A 22,665-nucleotide genomic window follows, 5' to 3' on the forward strand; every position below is an offset into this window, starting at 1 on the left:
GTAAAAACTTTTAAATAAATTTGCTGGGCAATGTTGCCTACCCGTTTTTGCTCATTTCCATATAAGGCTCGCCTAAGCATTTTACAAAGGCTAGGGTTGTCACTTTTGAGAAAATCTGTTACAATAGTTTAATGGCCAAAAATATGATTTTTGCTGTGTTTTTCATTAGTTAACGGGATAAAACATCTAAGTAAAGGATAATAAGACAAATTAAATACATTATATATTTATAAACTTACTTTAGTGTACAAACATAACCTTATTTTACATGCGAAGTTGGGTAAATTAGATGAAAGTGACAACCCTAATCCGTTTTTGGTGGTGGGCAATGTTGGTATGGATGCCAAATCACCGGATTACTTTGCCCACCGCTAAAACTCGCTAAAAATTACAAATTAAAGATATCTTATTGATACCCACTACTCCCTACTACTGCCGTAAGCAGGTAATGAATTCCCAATGTATTAGGTATAGGTTTAATAAATTATAAATATATTTCATTAATAACATAATAATATACAAATATGTAAAAGCATAAAGTAATAAATAAGCCTACAGTAATCACGTATACCGGTCCGGTATAACGGATGCGGATGTTGCTTACATAATCTCGTCTGTCAAGGAGTTTCGGCAGGAAAGGCCTTGGCAGACTTAAAAAATTCCGAAATGAGGGTTCATACCTACCGACTGGAATTGGTTTCATGGAGGTATCAGATGGGTTAATGTAGGGTAACTGATGTACACCTTGCTAACATAATCTCGTCTGCCAAGGTGTTTCGGCAGGAAAAGCCTTGGCAGACTTATATATTCATGAAATGAGGGTTCATACCTACCGACTGGAATTGGTTTCATGGCGGTATCAGATGGGTTAGTGTACGGTAACCGATGGTCATCTTGCTTATAATCTCGTCTGCCAAGGTGTTTCGGCAGGAAAAACCTTGGCAGACTTATATATTCCTAAAATGGGGGTTCATACCTACCGAATGGAATTGGTTTCATGGTGGTATCAGATGGGTTAGTGTAGGGTAACCGATGGCGACCTTGCTTACATAATCTCGTCTGCCATGGTGTTTCGGCAGGAAAAGCCTTGGCAGACTTATATATTCCTGACATGAGAGTTCATACCTACCGACTGGCATTGGTTTCATGGTGGTATCAGATGGGTTAATTTAGGGGTCCCGATGGTCACCTTTGAGAGCGTCTGCCAAGCACTTCCGGCAAAAAAAATAGTGGCAGACTTCGCTTTTCTGTGTCTACATGTAAATTTCTAACTGCTGCCATAACTACTATCTCGGTATCAGATGGGTTAAATCAGCCCCTTTTTTCGCACCGGAAGTGGCCTTCTTTTTCGTACTTTCGGCAAGTTCCGCCGTGGCAGACTATCGAATTCGGACTTAGCATAACTTTTCTGGGAAACCATTGTGCATTTCATCGTGGTATCAAGTCGGTTAGAAATTTTGCGGCCGGCTCTTCTACCATTATAGGTTAGGTACCTACGTAAAGTAGTTTACCAAGGTAAATTAAACTAAAACTAGGTTACAATATCTATAATAAGTAATAACCAGCTGAACTAACAAACATGCAATGCGACAATATTTTATATTTAAATACGTTTTTGTACCTACTTACTTTATAACCGCGTTTTTGAAAACGATTAACAATTTCGGTTAAACTTACAAAGTTTTACTAGGGCGAAGTTTGTGTACTGGGAAGGTTGACGTTTTGATTTCTGTGACCTAGACAGTAGGTTACCTTATGTACTGTACTTCTTGAGGCTTAGACTTAGAATCTTTATCGCGCAATAGAAATGACAAGATATAGGATGTGTCAGGATGCCTACATTGAAATGCCAAAAAAAAGGAGGAAGGTACCTACTCTTACTTACAAGTGTTATATTTGTGTGTATTACTCATTTGTCTATTCTAGGTTAATATTACTTGACCTTAAATAATATTTACGGTTTATTTCATAAAAAATATAATTTGCAAAAGTACTTAGTTTCCGTCCACCTACGAGCTAATTTTCGACTACCAATATTATATACATGTCACAATGTGTACAATACCTATAGATATGTCATAGGGTTAAGGGCCAAATGCGTCTGCGGGAAATTCCTTTTCTCTTTCAACCGTAGAATAACTAAAAGCAATTGCCGCTTTGTCGATATAGTTAACATCGTAGGTATACTTACTACTCATTGTTTGAATAAAGCGCTCGTGTACGGAACTTCCCGCAGATCCTCATAATAGTTAGGGAGGCGAATAGGGGAATTTTCGGCAATACTCGAGCGTGGCAGTTTAAGATATGAGAGATACCTTAGACCTAATAGAACAACCTTGTAAAGTATTTAGCTCTATATGTAGTGACGCGCGCCTAGGATAGACGATCAGATTAGTAAAAAAAAATGGATAGTCTGAAATACTCGAGCGCCTCAGATTAAGATATTGGGGGTTGATTTTAGTGTTTAAAGACTAAATTTAACTAATCTGACGATAAGTCCTTGACGCCGCCGAGTTATAGGGTCGCGAACTTGTAAAAAAAAAACGTTAATCCGGCATTCTCGAGCGCGATTGTTTTTTTTTTTTTTTTGAAGAATATAATCTAAAACTTACTAAAAATACAAAATCTGCCGGTTTCCGCATGACCGGAAGTGTGGAGGAGCCATTTCGTCTTCCTAAGAACGCGTTGCGGCATATAAGTCGCGAACGATACATTTTACAAAAAAAAAGTTTAAATAAACAAAAAAGGTAATTTTATTGTCATTCTTAAATTCCCCGTTTTATCAAGGAGAAAGAAAGGAAAAAAAAACCAAAAAACCTTTTTCGGTCAGATTAAGAGAACCCACCAACATTTTTGTCAGATTAAAAAAATATGCTTTCAGGATACCGAGATAAACCTCCCCTATGAAAATCTGACGCGCTCGAGTATTTCAAAAAAACTTTTTTTTTTTGCATTTTCAAAAATTCATCGTAACTTATCGTCACGCCGAAATCGTCAGTTTTTTTAAAGGAAGCTTCCTTGGGGCCTACTTAACACCCCTTCCGAAAATCTGACGCGCTCGAGTAAATTTTTTTTTTTGCATTTTTGACTACTTTATATGCCTACCCCCACCACGCAAACCGGCAGATTAGTAGTATACCGTTGTTATCAGAGGCACTCGGGGCATACGTAGTATGAATATCTGACGCGCTCGAGAATGCCCAAGTAACTGTTTTTTTTAACATTTTTGAAAAACCGTACACGCCAAACCCACCGCTAAAATGGTTTTTGCCATACGAGCTTTTCTTTTCGAAATTATTTTATCTTTCGATTTTGATAGGTCTCGACGGCGCCGTTGAATTACGCCATTTAGCTACCTCGCCTCCCTAACTATAATCTATGGTTAAATTCTGTCAGGTGGCCTAGCCAAGGTGACGATCGCTTGCGCTTCGCCATCGAATCACTTTGTGTCTCTCTATCACTCTTCCATATTAATGTGACAGTGACGTTGCGTTTCGTTCGCTACGTAGCGTTAGCGATTGGCATGTTGTCTACGGGCACAGAATACATAATAGTACTACCGTACAGAAAGGACACTTCCTACAAAACCGAAGTTTGACAGCGATTCAGAGTCGAATCATACTATCATTGCTATCCCTTTCTAATATATGGCACTATCCCTTTCGGCGATTTAGGGTTGTCAAAATTCAAGTGATTATCTTATCTGTGGTCGTGCACGCAAAAGGACGTCAAGTGGTGCCAACCCTAATAATTGCTCGGATCAATGCTGAGCCGAACGGAGCCGAGTTTACCGAAAGTCAGGAGTGTCTCCCCACTGCTACCGGGGCCTGGTCATATTGTACACAATGTACTCACGTTCTGCAGAGCCTTCTCTTTCTCCTCGAGCTTGCCGTTGACCTGCATGAGGGACTCCTGGGTCTGGTCCAGGTCGTTCTCGATCGCCTGGATCTTCTTCTGGAGCTGGCGAGCCTCCTCCTCGGCCTGTGGGGAGAGTTTTATTAGAAAGAGATTGACATTTTAAACATCCGGTTCGAAGGACCACTTTGTTTAGAGCTACTACGTAATACCCTAAGTCTGATGTGGAAGTACTTCCCTTCACAAAGATTGGACCTAAACCCCCTCTACGTAGATACTGAAGTGGACGTACCTACTCAGCGTCAAGGTTGGCGTCCTTGGCCTGCTGCTCGCACATGAGCGCGCGGTCCAGCGCGTTGTCCTTTTCGAACGAGCCTTACCTTCTCAGCGCGAAGGTTGGCATCCTTGGCCTGCTGCTCGCACATGAGCGCGCGGTCCAGCGCGTTGTCCTTCTCCAACGAGGCTTACCTTCTCAGCGCGAAGGTTGGCATCCTTGGCCTGCTGCTCGCACATGAGCGCGCGGTCCAGCGCGTTGTCCTTCTCCAACGAGGCTTACCTTCTCAGCGCGAAGATTGGCGTCCTTGGCCTGCTGCTCGCACATGAGCGCGCGGTCCAGCGCGTTGTCCTTCTCCAACGAGGCTTACCTTCTCAGCGCGAAGGTTGGCGTCCTTGGCCTGCTGCTCGCACATGAGCGCGCGGTCCAGCGCGTTGTCCTTCTCTATCCATCGCCTACATCTTCTCCAACAAGCCTTACCTTCTCGGCGCGAAGGTTGGCGTCTTTGGCCTGCTGCTCGCACATGAGCGCGCGGTCCAGCGCGTTGTCCTTCTCCAGCTTCATCGCCTGCATCTTCTTCTTGATCGCGTCCATGGTGGCGGTTTGTTTTGTTTACTCCCTGGGTCAAAGTCTATGGACAAGGGAAAAAAAATTAGCACATACATTATTAGGATCATTTTAAGACGCTCATGTTCTTATTACTTGTTATTACCTAATGTTTTCAGTTTTCACCTAATTATCTTATACAGTGCGTGTCTTGTCTGACTGACATCAACGCAGAGCCGAAACTACAAAAGCTAGAAAGTTGAAATTTGCACACCACATCGTTACACAATATTTATAGCAATTACGTTATCAATATATACTATAGTATACAAGAAATAATAGGTGTATAAAAAAATTCAACTTCTACAGGGGTTTAAAAAGGGAGTTGAATTGTATGTGGTAGAAGTTTTATTTTGAGCTAGGAACTTGAAACTTAGAAGACAATTTTATAAAACTATCTACTTAAGTAATAAGAAAAAGTAATCATTTATTTAAACAATTGGAATAAGAACAGGAATATAAAACTAAAACTAACTACAATAATTATAATAACTAAAACTAAAAATTAAGAATCTATCAAAGTAATAAGAAATGTTGTTTCAGAAAAATATAAATCAATCGGTATCACTACGGTAGCTAAGTAAGGTAGTGCAGCCAAGAAGTAGGTATTAGTTAAATCGACATCTCATTGTTGTTAAAACTGGTCCCTATTGTCCCTAATCTTTAAAACGGTAATCCGACGGAATGTTCGAAAAGGAATGCAATGCACTCAAGGCAGTGTAAACTATTAACGCATTGACTACTTACCGACTTTGTCTCGGTGTGCTTATCTATTATCGTATTCTTTAGTGTCCGACCGAAACATGTTTTTTTGCCGAAACCGAAACCGAATGTTCGGCTTTGGCTCTAGTTTCGGCCGAAACCGAAACCGAAACCGAACCTTTTGTAGACTTGTTAAAATCGTTTAAAAAATGTCATAAAACCGCTTTTACACACATATTATGGAGCTGTCAACACCCAGTGTCCTTGAAATTGATGTTACTTAAGCAGTTTTTTAAGAAAATTACTAGAGTTAGACCAAGGTAATTTTGCAACGATTTTGATAACACACGCAGTGCAAGTGTTATTTTAAACGTCAAAACTTCTATGAAATTATGACGTATAAATAACATTTGCACTAGTTGCACTGCGTATGCTATCAAAATCATTACAGAATTTTCTTAGTCTAACTCTATTAATTCACCAGTCAAGCTAACATGTATATACATATACAGGGTCAACCAAAAACGCGAGCGCAGCGAGCGCGAAAATTTTTGTTAAAATATCGCAAGGCCGGGTACCGATCTTCACCTGGGCCTAAAAGTCCGAAGTGCCTCAGTGAGGCGAACTTTCATGCGAAGTCAAAGCCGTGCTTCAGGCTTCAGGATAAGTAGTTGAGCACAAACTCCAACCAATGTCCATTGTATTAAAAAGCGAGATATTTCCTTGAGCGCTGGTGGCCTAGCAGTAAGAGCGTGCGACTTTCAATCCGAAGGTCGCAGGTACAAACCCCGGCTCGAATCCAATGAGTTTTTCGGAACTTATAGGTATACGAAATATCATTTGATATTTACTATTTGCTTTTCGGTGAAGGAAAAACATCGTGAGGAAGCCGGACTAGTCCCGTTAAGTCCTAGTTTACTCTCTGGGTTCGAAGGTCAGTCTGATGGCAGTCGCTTTCGTAAAAACTAGTGCCTACGCCAATTTTTGGGATTAGTTGTCAATTGGACCCCAGGCTCCCATGAGCCGTGGCAAAAATTCCGGGATTACACGAGGAAGATGATGAGTTTTCTTATTATTCCTTTGCCCAGGCCCAGTAACATGCGACAGTGCTATCTCATTTACTCCGATACAATTAGACAGTGTGCGCGTTATAGGTATTAACAGTCTCTTAAGACTGCGTCTAGTGGCGCCCTCATTAGTGGAATTGTGTTTTGATAATAAACCAGTTAATTACTGTACCTATACATGAATCAGTATATGTAGGTACATATTAATATTGTTGTCCTACTTATTCCCCAACTTTTGGTCTTTGTCACATAGTTTAGTTTCATAGTACGAAGTACCATTTCGTAAGTTTCGGCCCGGCCGAAAGGTTCGGCCGTTTTTTGGCCGAAACCGAAACTACAGCCGAAACATGATTTTTTGGCCGAAACTGGCCGAAACCGAAACCGAAACCGAACCTTCGGTCGGACACTAGTATTCTTTTGTTTTAAAAGAAATAAAAATGAAACTGTATATCTTGACATTATTTACACTGCTTTTAAAAATAATTTCTGAAGTTGTTTATTTGTATGATAACTATAATAAGGATCCTGGGGGCCGATTTTTGAATTTCGACCACTCGATTTCGTGTATTTCATTAAATGATATCTCCACTACTAGGCATTTAAATTCTACTAATAGAATTGAAATCGAGTGGTCAATACCAATAGATTCCAAATATCGATCGCACGAATTTCAAAAATTAGCATTTCGTCGTTTGCTGCCGATTTTCGTGTGACGAAATCGAGCGATCGAAATTCAAAAATCGGCCCCCTGACCGAATTTTTAATCTTTTTGCATTTTTGACCTATGTGACACAGCCGAGGTTGGCATCCTTGGCCTGATTATTGACCACGACATACCTACATCATATAAAAAGTTAATATTCTCTTTATTGTACAACGTCAATAAAACATTTACAGAGAGATACACATAATACACGAAGAAAGATGTAACAAAAAAATAAAATATAAGTATTAATACTTAAATAATGTAAACAAAATTAAAAAAATAAAAATATATTTGGTCAAGCAGATCTTGTCAGTAGAAAAAGGCGGCAAATTTGAAAAAACGGACAAGTGCGAGTCGGACTCGCCCACCAAGGATTCCGTACTTTTTAGTATTTGTTGTTATAGCGGCAACAGAAATACATCATCTGTGAAAATTTCAATTGTCTAGCTATCACGGTTCGTGAGATACAGCCTGGTGACAGACGGACAGCGGAGTCTTAGTTAATAGGGTCCCGTTTTACCCTTTGGGTACGGAACCCTAAAAATGTAGGATGTTTAGATCTTTTCCCCAAAATCGTTAATTCCGCGTAGCAAATTTTCCATTCGCATTTTTTCTCACCCGAATTTCGGGGCTCCGTCTAGCTAAGTTGGGAACTAAATGTTTTTTTAACAGAAACAGTGCGGTGAGACCACATGGTAATATTATCGCCTAAGAAATAAAAAGAATGCAAAAAAATCGATAATAAACGCCGTAAGAAATATTTGTGAGTGGCTAAATTGTCTAATGGGAAAATATGCGAATGGAAATATCATGTTAGGAATTAATGCGTCTGGTGTAAATTAAGAATAGGAAAAAATGCGAATAGAAATTATGCTACAGGTAAATTATGATTTTGGGAAAATGATCTAACCAGTCGCGAAGGGATATCGTCTCATAGAAAATTAGAATTTCGCGCCTTTTTCTACTGACAAGATTTGAACCTATAGTCAAATTTTGGATTTTACATTTGTATGGCTGGGCCTCCAAATCTGTCCAAGGCTCACCATCACCAGCGACCGCTGACCCTACTCAACCGAACAAGCGTGAGTTATGGTTTGCAACGGCTCGGTCAAGTTTCAAGATCAATGCACCCAAGCTAAAAATAACCCGCCATTTTAAAATCATTTTACATTTCTTAACTGAGAGCTCGAAAGTAAGGAGTATGGTGTATGGTAGCGGTAAAGAACGGGTCGTAAAATGAAATGGGTTACTTTAAAAATTTAAAATAAATAAATGTTCATTTATTCAGGGTGAACACTGATAAAAATAAAAAATGAATATCCGGTTTTATCCACACACAAGGATAAAATCGGATTAGAGAAATTGTATTAACTGTTAATTTATCTCTTACACAATTACACCGTTGATCCTTATATTTTCAGAATTAAATTTCCGAATTACTGGCTTTATCCAATTTCCAACAGATACAAATTAATTTAGAAAAAGATATTTATTTTTTACGTAACATGTTAACAATAACATACCTACATTTTACACTTTACATGTAATATGATAAGAAGGGCATACATGCTGTTTTCTTTGCCTATTTATGTAGGTATTTTTTTTATTGAGTTTATAGGGGAACCTAAAATAACAATAAGTTAAGTTGAATTCTTAACTTTAATTCTAATCTTTAGAACCAACCATTTTTGATTTGCAAATTGTCAGATGTAACAACAACGCTCGAATGTTTTTGCAAATTCTTAATCAAACCTCATTAAAGAATCCACGCAATTAAAATTCCACCGTAAGAATACTTAGAATCCAATACGAACTATGAGAACGAACTTAACAAACGATTAAGTTTTTCCAACGATTGTCGGCAGAGGCAGTGGCGGATTTCCCATAAGGCACAGTAGGCCCGGGCCTAGGGCGGCGAGATATTAGGGGCGGCAAAATGTATAAAAAAATTCGCTGATGATAACAAAACATAACTCATAATTAGGCCAAGCAACGAATTCTCAAAAAAAGGTACCTATAGAGGGAAATGCTTGGAACAAAATGTTTGTCTTCGTACCTAACTTTATTTGGACTATCTAGGAAGTGAACATATCAAAAGTCCCTGGCCGTAGCCCTTGAGCCGGGGGAAGAGAGGGGTTTGAAGGTCACATTTTTCGGTTTTTCGCTTATATCTCGGAAACTATGCGTTCTAACGACATGATCAAAGCTGGTTAAATTTGCTACAAGCTACAAGTTTTTCGATATCTTGAGGGCCCTCCACACTTGTGTGCGAATCGCGGCGCGAAGCCGCGAACGCGAGTGTGGCGTCGATTTCGAAGATTTCTTCGCGCGAGCCTTCGCGCCTTGTTCCCCGTTTTTAGGGTTCCGTACCTCAAAAGGAAAAAACGGAACCCTTATAGGATCACTCGTGCGTGTGGCTGTCCGTCTGTCACAGCCTATTTTCTCTGAAACTACTGGACCAATTAAGTTGAAATTTGGCACACATATGTAAGTTTGTGACCCGAAGATGGACGTGTAACGTAAATAAATGAATTTTAAATAAGGATGCCATTTTTGGGGCAGGAGAAAATTAATAAATTAAGTTTTTCAAACTTACATATCAAATCAAAGAGCTCATTGTAAGAATCTCAAATATATATTTTTTTTTAATTTTAGGATAAATAGTTATAATAGGCAAAAAATTTCATGACGAAACTACTGGGTCTAAATTTTGAAAAATATACACAAAATAGTTCTTTACCTATAGACGACAGGAAAACCTATTAGAAATGTGCAGTCAAGCGTGAGTCGGACTTAATGTACGGATCCCTTAGAACGCGAGTCCGACTCGCACTGAACCGGTTTTTTTGTAAGTTTTTCAGACAACGTCAAAGGAGGCGCGAAGCGCGAACTTACAAGACTCCACATTACACACTATTTTGGCTCATCAGTTGCAAGATATACTTGGTTAAGCAGATCTTGTCAGTAGAAAAAGGCGGCAAATTTGAAAAATGTAGGCGCGAAGGGATATCGTCCCATAGAAAATTTAAATTTAGCGCCTTTTTTACTGACAAGATTTGCTTGACCAGCTATAAATATTAATTTCTTAATTAGGTATATTATATACTTATAGCGGCTATATTTTATGGTTTTACAAGAAAATTAAATGGAAAAATAGCTACAGCAAGTTCATACTTCATGCCGTAGATAAATGACAGTCAAACTCGATCAGATGATGCTTTTCAGCCATCTTGGCGCGAACTAAACTGCGAAATCACCGTGAAGTTTGCGAGTGTGGAGTCATACATCAACGTCGCGATATGTTCGCGAATGCAATGCGATTCACGCACATAGTCTGGAGGGGGGCTTGTATAGTTTTCGAGATATCCGCTCTTGAAAAACTGTAATTTTACATTAAATTTCCTTCAATAATATTTTCACGGTGTTCACGAGGAAAGGAACCCGAAATATGTTAACAGTTTATTACTGATCATATTTAAAAATGTGTCCCAAGCATTTCCCTCTATAACCTTTCGTCGCCTGACCTAAATGTAGTCAATATGGGTGCTGATGCTGAGAAAGGGGCGGCTACAAGGCCTGGGGCCTAGGGCGGCAAAGACTGCAAATCCGCCACTGGGCAGAGGTTAAACACCTAGGTAGCCTATTGACAAGCTACCGAGCTAAACGCCTACAAAACCAGTGTAGGAGTTGATCTTTTACCTTTTGACCACCAGTTGCAGGTACAAAATTTTAATTTACGATGTTCGCGGTAGGCCCTCTCCAGCAACACATCAATTTAGTAGGGAGAAGAGGGGTGAAAACTAATAAAAACAAAAAATGAATATCCGCGGTTTTATCCACATACAAGCATAAAATCGGATTAGAGAAATTGTATTAACTGTTGATTTATCTCTTAAGTAATTACAAAAAAAAAATTCTCATTAAGTTTGTGTCAAACGATAGTCATCAATTACTTGCTGATTTCTATATTTAAACTTACGCATTGTTATGAAACCTTAATTTGAGCTCTATGGATATGAAACTGTCCTTTGGGGCGCTTTTGAGATACCTAAACCTTCGTTTTATTTCGAATATTTTGTAAGGATTTTTGAAGATGTTGCACTTGGATACTTTTACACACACACTTGAGCAAAGAAAACTTTACCCTCGGAAACGTTATAAACATTGGGATCAAGTTATACTAGCCATGAATTCTATCGGTATAAATGATTTGTGAATGTTAAACCTGGAATTGGCATCTAATTCATTTATAGCACTGGAACGGTAACGCCACGGTGATTGCTAACCACAATGCATTGTTTTTAAACGGTGCCGATATTTTTTAAATTGTCTTCTTGGGGCATGACTCGAATCCATTATTGTTGTTGTTAATCATAGAGTTAATATTAACTTTTTTTTAAATTGAGTTATAAGGTGACGATTTTGGGTTATCTTTAATATAATTTTGGATTTTGTTAAGGTTAATGACCGTAAGATATTTTGCAGCAAATTAACCAGATAAAAAAATTAAATGATGATGATGATGAGGCAATTAGCTAAGTCTTCCCATCTATGTTTTAAGGGAGTTCCCTCTGCCAACAAACTGCCCTCCAGTTTGGCAGAAGAAAAAAATCTGTATAATTATTCATCTGAATAAATGATTTTTTTTTCAGTCCTCTGGCATTAAGTGCACATAAAATACCCGAACAATTAAATTTTTCCGCATATATATTATATGCAGTCAAAGGAGATGATTCATAAGAAAGCGATTTGAACCGTGAGTCAACTTACATACTAAAAGAAAACAGGATGGTCCCAGTTCGCTCGGAGGCAACTGATTTCTTCACACCATCCAATAACAAATGTTTCATCAATGATTCATATTATTCTCAACTTCATTGACAAGGCAGATATTGCTTTCAGTTTCAGTAGTCAAAACCAGATGGGCTCTAGTTTCTTACTACTATTGTTAAAAGAAACGCTCGTGTACGGAATTTCCGGCACACGGAATTGGCCGCAATGACCTTACTTAGGGTGGTATTCCACCTGTAGGCGACGCATATAATGTTATGTGAACTGTACTTTAGGTTTATTAATTTTTATTGCTTTTGGTTAACTTTGGTACTTGTAATGCCATATAGTGTAAACCATTCTAATTAAAGCTACATAAAAACAATGGACGGTAGCGAGCCCAAGTCATGCGCTGCACTTTTAAAGTAGGCATGTAACGTAAGGTATGTAGTAGTACATTTCCAAAATTCACACCCGCCGCGTTGACTCCTCGCTCGTACCACAGTTGTTTTGGCCTTGTATTTTTCGAAATTACGTCACTTACACCACCTGTCCAATATTTGCAAAAATATTTAACATGGCAGATCTTTTAAACAAATTGGATTAGTTAACTGGCATTGTCATATTATATTAAAACAATGACATTTAGGTCACTGCACTTCGAATATTACCTACATTTACAGAATACGATTGCTTTTGAAACGGAAAATATTTACCGTTACACCTACGTATACAGGGTGTAAATGGAATACGAGCAAATATTTAAACCAGATTTAAAAAAAATTAAACACATCGGTGACAAAGGTAAACAAGCATACGGCCCGCCTGATGGTAAGAGTTCGCCGTATAAATTATCTGATTATAATATATCCTTAATTATTTTTTGGAAGTTCCAGTAATCGCAAGTCTTTACAATGATATAATTTAAGCTTTGTTATTTATTACATGAACGTTGTAAATTCAAAGATATTTAAAAAAAGGTTTTTTGAAATTCAACCGTTAAGGGGATGAAAATGGGGTTGTAAGTATTGAATGACTTCCATATGAAATTGCGGATGAAGACTAGAAGCACATATAAATATACCTAAGTAGTTAAAGTGAGCACGTCATCAGTAACAACAGAGAAGGAATGTCATAAGCCTTAAATCACACGCCTTTAACGCCGGACCGGTTTCCGCAGTGATCCTCAAACGGTTGCTACAATTACAATGTAAAGCACCTACAGGTAAGAAATTATTAGGCCCTCCAGGGGAAATACCTACAATAATTCAGGTAGCTCACATACCCACTTAGCTGATGCTCGCGATATAAAGAAATATATTTTGATAAAACTTCGGAGCGCTGGACCAAACTAGCCACAGACTGGGTCCCAAAAGATGGATCTCGGGGCAGGGGCAGACCAAAACGGACATGGCGGGACGACCTTGATACATTTTGTAAAGAGTGGCGGGTGTGTGCATTGGATAGGACCAAATGGCGGCAAGTAGGGGAGGCCTTTGCCTAGCAGTGGGACACTCTATTAATAGGCTAATAAAATAAAAAATAAAAACCAGTAACCAACGATTAATGGGTGCTTGGGCTAACAATCTCTGAACCTTATTTCTCTTGGAACTCTTGCTTCGAATCATATATTAACTCTTTGAACCGGTTTGATGGGAGATGACAGATCAATATAGCAGACCTTTCTTCTGTTCTTGCAAGACTGCAAGGATGATCGTTTGTTGTATGCCCCTGCTTACAAAATCTTGGAAATCTAAGTGGATGAAAGATTGAGAACCACTATAATCGTATAGCCATCGCGTTTAAGAAATATTATAATCCGTGTACAGTAAAAGCACGTCCGTATGCCGTGACGATTGCATCTTCTGCATTCCATCCGTGCATTATGCCTGTTTATCTGCATACATTTAATGTTTATCGTTATAGTCACAAGATTGTTGATAATGATTCTATTATTAGGATTGCTACATAATTTTCTTAGAAAATGTACTACTCCCTGTGATATTTATGTAGATATCGTAGTCTCTTTTAACCCCCTTATTCATACATAAAACTTTACGGGCCTGATTTAGTTAAATTATGTTTTATCCCTTTCCTACAAATACATAAGTTAAAATGACAAACGATTCATAGCTGACTCAGGCCATAAATTGAATAACGCCATAAATGTTTAGCTCGTTCATAATATTAATTAAAAAGAATGAGTGCTTGAGTAGTGAGTACCATCCGTCATTTCTTAATCCAAAGATTCCAGTTTATTTCATATTTTAATTGTTTTTTAAACTTACAAAAGAACAAAAGAAAATTTCGCAAACTTTTGGCATGAAAGTAAAATTATAGTGTACCTATATTATATGTCTAAAAACTAACCCAACAATCATCATACCTAACATATTTGAACATATATACAGGATGAAACCAGATGGCGGGCAATTATTCTAGTTAAACAATGGTAAATTAAGATTATTTACGTCTAGCATCAAACAATTTGACATTAAACGTCTTCAATGACCGGTAATACATACATAATACTTATATTATTAATTCAATTTAATAAATTAAATTATTATGCATTATGTGCAAATTTTTTTAGTGTTGTCATTGTTTCACGCTGACGATTGCTGACGCAAGACGCTGCACCAATTGGCTACCGTCCAAAAAGTACCTAGTTAATGGCTACTTGTCAGCTAACAATTATCTATTTGTGTTTAGTTATGGTCGATTAGAAATTCCGCCCTAATTACTGAGATTGATTGGTTAGAGCTAAGGATTGCTATTGCAAGATTCAAGGTCTATGGTGCGTCCAATCCAAATGCGTTATTGGTAAATGATAATTTAATTTCACTTTGGAAGATGAATTCGACACGGGCCATGAATTATTTTATTAAGTAGTGGACTTTCTGGTAGGGACTTTGATGCTTTCTTTTTGGTTCGCTTTACAATATTTGATAAGTTTGATAACCTTTCACATAATTAATGAAGTTGCTATGTCAAATGGATTATTAAAATTAAATCTGCTAATAAATCGCGTAATCATTAGGTTATTGCAGGCCGCACCTTTTATCTTCACTTATTACTTCCAGCACCTTAGTTATTACATTGTAGTTTTATTAATTTTTTTTTTAAAGTAATGAAAATAATGTAATAAAAATTTAATAATAAGGAAAGCGTCACGATTGCAATCTCGATTCACTTTAGCTTCGGTCCTCAAGGATATTTTCCGGTATTTCAAGTGTTTTAATGTTGAAATAATTATAATATAATTAAGTTTTTTCGAGAGACTACACACTCGAGTCCATCAAAAAGGAGTAGGTACTTATAATGTAAAGGTCCCAGAGTTTGACTATCTAAATCCGATAGTCGACAGCCCGTTTGTCGCCTCTTTATTCTCTAACTTAGAATTAAAATAAAATTAAAAGTGAGTAGGTACAGGTACGTTAATTTTTTTAAAGCCAACGTACATGTGACAATCCCTAAATTTCCTTATGCTTAATGTTGTCTTCGGTTACCGCGATAGTTATTAATGAAATAAAAGTATTTTCACCACACCAGCTCGGAAAGGCTTACTTTGCACTTCAAAAACTGATAGCAAAGTTGCATTTTATTCACATGTGAGGCAAAGTAATCAAATGCAAATGTTGAGTTGTTTTCTTATGTTTGCTGGTAGAATTGACTTTTAAATGATGATTTTGGATGATAAATATTTAAAAACATTCATTTGGATTTGATTTGGTTTGATTTTGTTTGATATTTTACATTTAATATTTGCTTCGGATTGGTGTGGTGAAAAATGTTGTGTTTCACTCGGGGGCAAATTTTGTTTAACCCTCGTGCTTTGAAACACTCGCAACGCTCAAGATTCCATTTTCGAACCACTCGCTACGCTCGTGGTTCAATTTTGGAATCTTTCGCTTGCTCGGGTATCAATATTAGCACGAGCGGTTAAACAACAACTTTGCCCCCTTGTAAAACAAATAACTATTAAACGGATTATATACACGCTGGAAAAAATAATGGGACTTTAAAACCTTATCTCGTTTTACTTATAGGAAACATTATTTTATTTTTAAAAAGAAACATAACAAAGTTTTTTGTTTTATTCGCTTGTCTTGCCTGGGAATATGTATATTGTATACCTATAATATTGGATGGGAACCCCCAGGTTGCCACGACACGAATGCTGTGAAGTAAAGAGGTCAAAACGTCGGGATGTATTTTAATTTAATTATACGTTAATACGTTTAACTATTTTTATTTCTTATGCTTGTTTACTGGCATTGACGTAGTGGAATATAATACAACATTACGGTTATCCATAACGGGCATTGATTTTATCGCGACTTATTACAACTTAATGAAATGTGTTGCCCAAATTGGGAAGGTGATCGTACCTGTTGAGTGCCGAGTATTATGTCAAGGCAGAATGTATTAATGTCAAAGTCTTTAGGTTGGTTGTAAAAAAAATACGTTGTAGGTATATATATACGTAGGTATAAAAAAGTACGATGCATATCGATCGATATCGGTCGTCATCGAAGATCATAAAACATTTTAACCTTTCAACATACCTAGTAACAATTATCTAAAATGTAGAATAGATTTATTCGATCATACAGTACCTAGTGTAGGTATTAAACTTTAATTTAAATTATAATACCGAATATATAACGTGTCTAAGTTTTGTTTACTCATTCGGCAAACACAAGTTTTTCTAACAAATTAAACGTTTAATATATATACCTACACCTAGATAGATACATATTTTTCCTGTAGCTGCATTCAATTAAAATTTTAAAAGTATCCTGAACATTTCTTTCATAAGATTTCCCCTCGATATCCTGATTTACTGGCATCTAAAATTAACTCGGCTGAAAAAAAGTTTATCTACCGCTCCGCGCATGCGTCTATCGCCCCCGCTCCTCGCTCGCTTGCCATTGGCCGACGTTCTGGCCGGCTGCCAAAAGCGCGGCAAAACTTCGGCATAGACATTTTCTATTGGCCGCCCGAAATGTAACCAAGCACCGCGGTATTCAAAAATAGAACGAGCGATTACAAAATTTCTGGCCGCTTTCCCGGACTAATTATTGAAATACCTGTTATAAGTTCACGAGTTTTAACTATTTACTTAATGCTACAAGTACATAAATAATTATACATAGATAGATAATAAATACCTACATTAATGAGATAAATATACATTAAATGTCAAGCAATTAGAGCAATAATAAAATCGACACCGGCAATAATATCGCATCATTTTTTTGGATTTTAATCACAAATTGATCATCCAAAAATCAAAACCAATTTTTATAATCCTATAATATCCTGAATCACTGCACTACCTACTTACCACCAACACGTAAATTAAAAAAAAAAACACTTTTTTTTCACGGACACTATGGCACGGTTACTTACATGTCGAGTCGACGCGAGCTGTGGTGCGACTGGCGAACTGGCGGCGCGCGGTTGCTGGTGTCGCCTTACGGCCGCGTAAGGAGATGGCCATCTTCCCCGCTCCGAGAATAAGTGTGAAGAAAAGCCTTCCGAATTGCGATTAAATTGGCAATTGGAAAGAAAGCTTTCTCTTGATCACTACAATGATAGAAATTGTAATCCCATTGTCTCTGAAATTTGAGTTTTAAAGAAAATTAAAAAGCCGGTGCTTTCAAATGCAATGGCAATAATTCCTTCGTACCTACGTTTGTTACGTTAACAAAAAAAACTATTGTTTCCCTACAGATAAATACAGCCGTGGTATGGTTTGTTGAAATTTCTACTATCCAAACCAAAGTTTCTCCTAAGCATTTATCTTTTAGGAATTCGTTTGGAAGAAATGTAAAAAAAATGATGACATATACTTGGTCAAGCAGATCTTGTCAGTAGAAAAAGGCGGCAAATTTGAAAAATGTAGGCGCGAAGGGATATCGTCTCATAGAAAATTTGAATTTCGCGCCTTTTTCTACTGACAAGATCTGCTTGACCAAGTATAGGTACCTATATTTTTTGCTGACATATGTCTTTTTTTAAATTTTATATTCCAACTGTCATAAATTAAAAAAAATGGGCTCCTAAAGATCATCAATCTTGCAGCTATCTTGGTCAAGCAGATCTTGTCAGTAGAAAAAGGCGGCAAATTTGAAAAATGTAGGGGCGAAGGGATATCGTCTCATAGAAAATTTGAATTTCGCGCCTTTTTCTACTGACAAGATTTGCTTGACCATCTATAGCTACTTTACAAAATATTCAACCTGTATAACAAAATTTCAAAGATATAGGTTTAGATATTGATACTCCTAGGTTTCAATCTAGAGTCACAAGTTGCACACATGCACCTAATTTCAGATAAAATTTTTAGCGTTAATGATATTGCGAATTATTTTCCATTTTAATAAACATTTTCCGTTAGTATAATACGGCCTTTAGCCTCAGACGAAACGGGAGCTGAGCTAAAAGTCAATTTTGAGATTTCAAGCTGAATATACCCGTCGCTCTGACGGGGCGTGAGAGACTGTATTTGTGTGTGTAATGCACGCACACAGATGCGTACGCTTGCACCCGCGCGCGCCTCATTGCCGACAATTTGCAATGTTATTTTTCGTGCGTTACTGCCACGAGGCGTTCACTTATTACTTACTGTGTTGCGATTGAATTTTTTGACCCGGCTTACGTTTACGGAACTCGTTAATCTTTCTACTACTGTGACTTGGCTTTGTTTACTTGACTTTGCTGATCAGCTTATTGTTTTGGACTCCGTGAGTTGTGGTTACCTATTGGACCGCACGCAATTCATCTACCTTTATTCAAGTAATTAAGCGTAATTAGCCGAAACCTTTATAAGAGTGTAATTCATAAGAAGTACATAAGATATAATTTATGTACTGGTTTGCTGTTAGCTTTTAATTGTATCACTTTACATATATGTTACTCAAATAACTAACACGGTTACACTGTTGTAAGAACATTATTTTTCAGGTAGGCCTTATTATACCTACTATAGGCCTTATTACCTCCTAGTACCTTAGTAGTAGTAGTACTACTACGGAAATTGATTCAAAGACTCAAGACTGACTTAAGTGGCAGTAGGGTGTAGGGTTTTTTCTAGGCTTAATGAGTTCGCTGAAGCTTATTTTTTATACTTAGCGCACAGAACCACTAGTTTAACAGTATCAGCTCTAACCACATGTCACCATTTTGTCCTTTACGTAACAAACTCAGGGGCCCAGAATATCCGATGTACCTATCAAATCAAGGTTCTGTATCAAATAAGGCCCGGTTATTATAGTTCGTTATTTTTTAGCATTAGAAAGAAGGTAAACAATCATGACGTGTCTTTTTATTAATAATTATTGAAAAACGCTTTCAAAAATTAGTTTATATTACTTATGAAAGCAAAAGAATATAAAAAAGTATATGATTAATACATACATACATACATACATACAATCACGCCTATTTCCCGGAGGGGTAGGCAGAGACCACGGATTTCCACTTGCTACGATCCTGACATACCAGTTTCGCTTCCTTCACATTCATAACATTCCTCATACACGCTCGCCGGTTTAGGGTGCTCTTGCTCATTAATATGATTAATATGATTTATAATTCTAACATATTTGCTATGACTTATTTTTCAATGGTAATTTTTAATAAGACATGTCAGAATCTGTTACCTTAATGCAAAAAAAACGAACTTTAAGCGTGCTAACTTTTAAAATTTCATTTTTTATAAGATAGTATAAGTAGATGGGCAAAAATTTTGCGTCCATGTCCACCAGTGAGTAAGTGATTGAGATACCTAAACATTTAACTTTATAATGTAAAATGATATAATTTACTAACCTACTCGTTTAATTTCAGGTAGGTTGAATAAGGAACCAAGTAACCATGGGGAGGAGCAGTATTTACTAACATTTTCTTTTTGGGTCTTCAGAGTGTATCGTTTCCTTTTTTTTGCACATATTACACTTTAATATATATTCTCTGTGTAAACCCTTACGTCTTTCAATGACAAAGGCAAGATCAGCAAATGTACAATTTGTATGATCGTGCCTGATATTTGAGATCACAGAAAATAAATATTTTAAATCCACTATTCTGCGACCTTCTAAAATTTTGTTTTATCATGATTCATGATCAAAAAGCTCGGATTCAATAGTCATATCAAACGTCGATTATGCAGTTGATGATGAGCTTGCATTTTCTACCATTGGTGCTGCAAATGCATCAACCGGTGGCGATAAACTTTGCCCTCTTGTAAAACAAATTACTATTGTGATTGTGTCCAGCAAAAGGCCAAAATTCGGTTTACTTTCCTGTTTAAAATATTACTAATTTATTCATATTTCAGATTAGGTACATAGGTAACTGTCTGAATGTTACAATGCCAGCTGGCAAATTCTATCACATTTGTTTGTTTGGTAGTCATGGTAACATTCACTTACATTGATATCCTTATTAAGATCTGTATCTTATTATCCAGACCTTAAAATATTGCCACCGTTGCCCTTTAAAAAAATACTGTTTAAATAATTGGCTACTCAAACAATGCTTCTATAGTATAAATAATGACTACACAAAAATGGGTAGTATTGTATATAATGCACGAAATAAGGCCCGATTCTTAAGCGGGTTTAAATTTTGAGGCCATGTCCGCTAATACTATAGACAAAATATCAAGTTTAATAAACACAAAAAAAAACATTGATGGGCCTTATTTTATAATTTAGGCCTTACTTTGTAATTTAAAGTAGAGTTAGGCCAAGAAAAATCTATAGCGATTTTGATAGAACACGCAGTGCAAGTATTATTTCAAACGTCGCTTCTATGAAATTATGACATATAAATAACACTTGCACTGCGTGTGCTATCAAAATTGCTGTAGACTTTTCTTGGTCTGACTCTAAAATATTCTTTATTACACCACAAACATAAAAACAAATTAAAAAAAAACCGGCGAAGTGCAAGTCGGACTCGCACACGAAGGGTTCCGTACCATTATTTATAAAAACGGTCACCCATCCAAGTACTGACCCCGCCCGACGTTGCTTAACTTCGGTCAAAAATCACGTTTGTTGTATGGGAGGCCCCACTAAAAATTTTATTTTATCCTGTTTTTAGTATTTGTTGTTATAGCGGCAACAGAAATAAATCATCTGTGAAAATTTCAACTGTCTAGCTATCACGGTTCGTGAGATACAGCCTGGTGACAGACGGACGGACGGACAGCGGAATCTTAGTAATAGGGTCCCGTGTTTTACCCTTTGGGTACGGAACCCTAAAACCGATTTACAATGTAGATAAAGGTAGCAACAGGCGGTCTTATCGCTGTTAGTTCTTATTCTTCGTTTGGTTAGCATTAGAGTGAAGGTGACGTGTCTTTTTTAAGCATGCAATCGTATAATTATTTAGCTTTTTTTGTAATAGTTATGTACTTAGTGGTTAATATTAGTATTTACTATTTTTTTTTTCAATAATGCTTAAAAACGAAGTATAGACATGACAACCAAATATTAACGCCATTGTAGGGCAGGATATACAGAACATGAATCATTAGTACTGTCACGCTCCGTGATTGTTGAGCCATTTAGGGTTCTAGCTAAATTGGACATTCCATAGAGCACGAGTAAGTATGGAACAACCAATTCAGCTAGGACCCTAAATTGCTCGACAATTACGAAGCGTGCCTGTAGGTACCTAAAAATTTTGTTAACCCATTTTAACCATGCAATAAAATATTTTTGATTTTGATTTCTAATTTGAAATATTAGAATCAAAAAGTTCATAATAGATTGTATATCATAACTACAAAAATGTGTTCCCTACTCTCAACCCAAAACCCCTTGTATCTTAGGATCTAGATATTTTTCACACAAGACGGTTTATCGATAACTTCTTACATCACTAGATTATCGACATTAAATGTCGACTATTGCCCATCACTTTTCTGGCTGTGTACGTATTTAGAAACTTGACTCCGCCCCTAAAATTAGTGCGATAGGGACAACTGCAGCTGAGGCGAAAAATCCTGCGTAAAAATTACAAAAATCGAGGTTTCGTAGTCCTCTTTTTCCTCCCCCAAAACTTAACCAATCGTAACCAAATTTGGAAATCTAAATGATTATGAAATTATCTGTGTCGGACCGTTTTGCTTTTTTGGCTAATTGATATCAGTTTTGAATACCACGCCTCTCATTGCGGCATAGTCTATTAGGCCATTTTGGCCGTTTTTGAAGGGCTCTAGCGCCTTAAAAAACAAAAATATCAAAAAAAGCAAAACGGTCCGACACAGATATTGACAATATTAATCTGTGTTGAAAAAATCATTGCTCTAGCTTCAAAAACCACGGAGGAAAACGAGGACTACGTTTGTATGGAGGAATGACCACTCCTGTTGGCTCTTAAGGTTTTCCATAAATAATTCTGTGTTTAGTAAAGTATAGTTACAAGAAAAATAATTAATAAGTATTCTGAATTCCTCCCAACCCGCTGCGTTGACCCAATTCAGAAGAATTCGTACCACCTTGGCTTTCGACACATTTGATAAGCGGCCACAGCGCTATTCACGGCTTGCCAATTAGAGGAAAACTGAATCACCCGACAGCTGATCATAACAAAAGGTTTCGCGGTGTGTGACGTGCTTCATGGCGGATTTGACTTAGAATTAGTTATTTTTATTAAGTACGGTA

At 37.2% G+C, this 22,665-nt stretch overlaps 1 protein-coding gene across 15 annotated transcripts in view; it reads right to left on the reverse strand.

Moving 5' to 3' along the window:
• The window catches only part of LOC134798906 (tropomyosin-2), a 54,732-nt gene extending 37,188 nt beyond the window's left edge, over nucleotides 1-17,544 (reverse strand). For 11 of the 15 annotated variants that reach the window (XM_063771322.1, XM_063771327.1, XM_063771318.1 and 8 more), the window contains exons 1-3: nucleotides 17,396-17,544; nucleotides 4,610-4,760; nucleotides 3,856-3,981 (exon numbers count right to left, since the gene is read on the reverse strand). In XM_063771322.1, the coding sequence (XP_063627392.1) occupies nucleotides 3,856-3,981; nucleotides 4,610-4,723 (240 nt within the window). In that variant the 5' untranslated portion in view covers nucleotides 4,724-4,760; nucleotides 17,396-17,544. Of the gene's footprint in view, nucleotides 1-3,855; nucleotides 3,982-4,147; nucleotides 4,252-4,323; nucleotides 4,354-4,609; nucleotides 4,761-17,395 lie in introns of those variants that run through there. The other 4 variants (XM_063771321.1, XM_063771317.1, XM_063771301.1 and 1 more) reach the window with 2 other exon arrangements.
• Between the last annotated feature and the right edge of the window lie 5,121 nt (nucleotides 17,545-22,665).

Source organism: Cydia splendana, chromosome 17, assembly GCF_910591565.1.
Source record: "Cydia splendana chromosome 17, ilCydSple1.2, whole genome shotgun sequence".
Taxonomy (NCBI): domain Eukaryota; kingdom Metazoa; phylum Arthropoda; class Insecta; order Lepidoptera; family Tortricidae; genus Cydia; species Cydia splendana.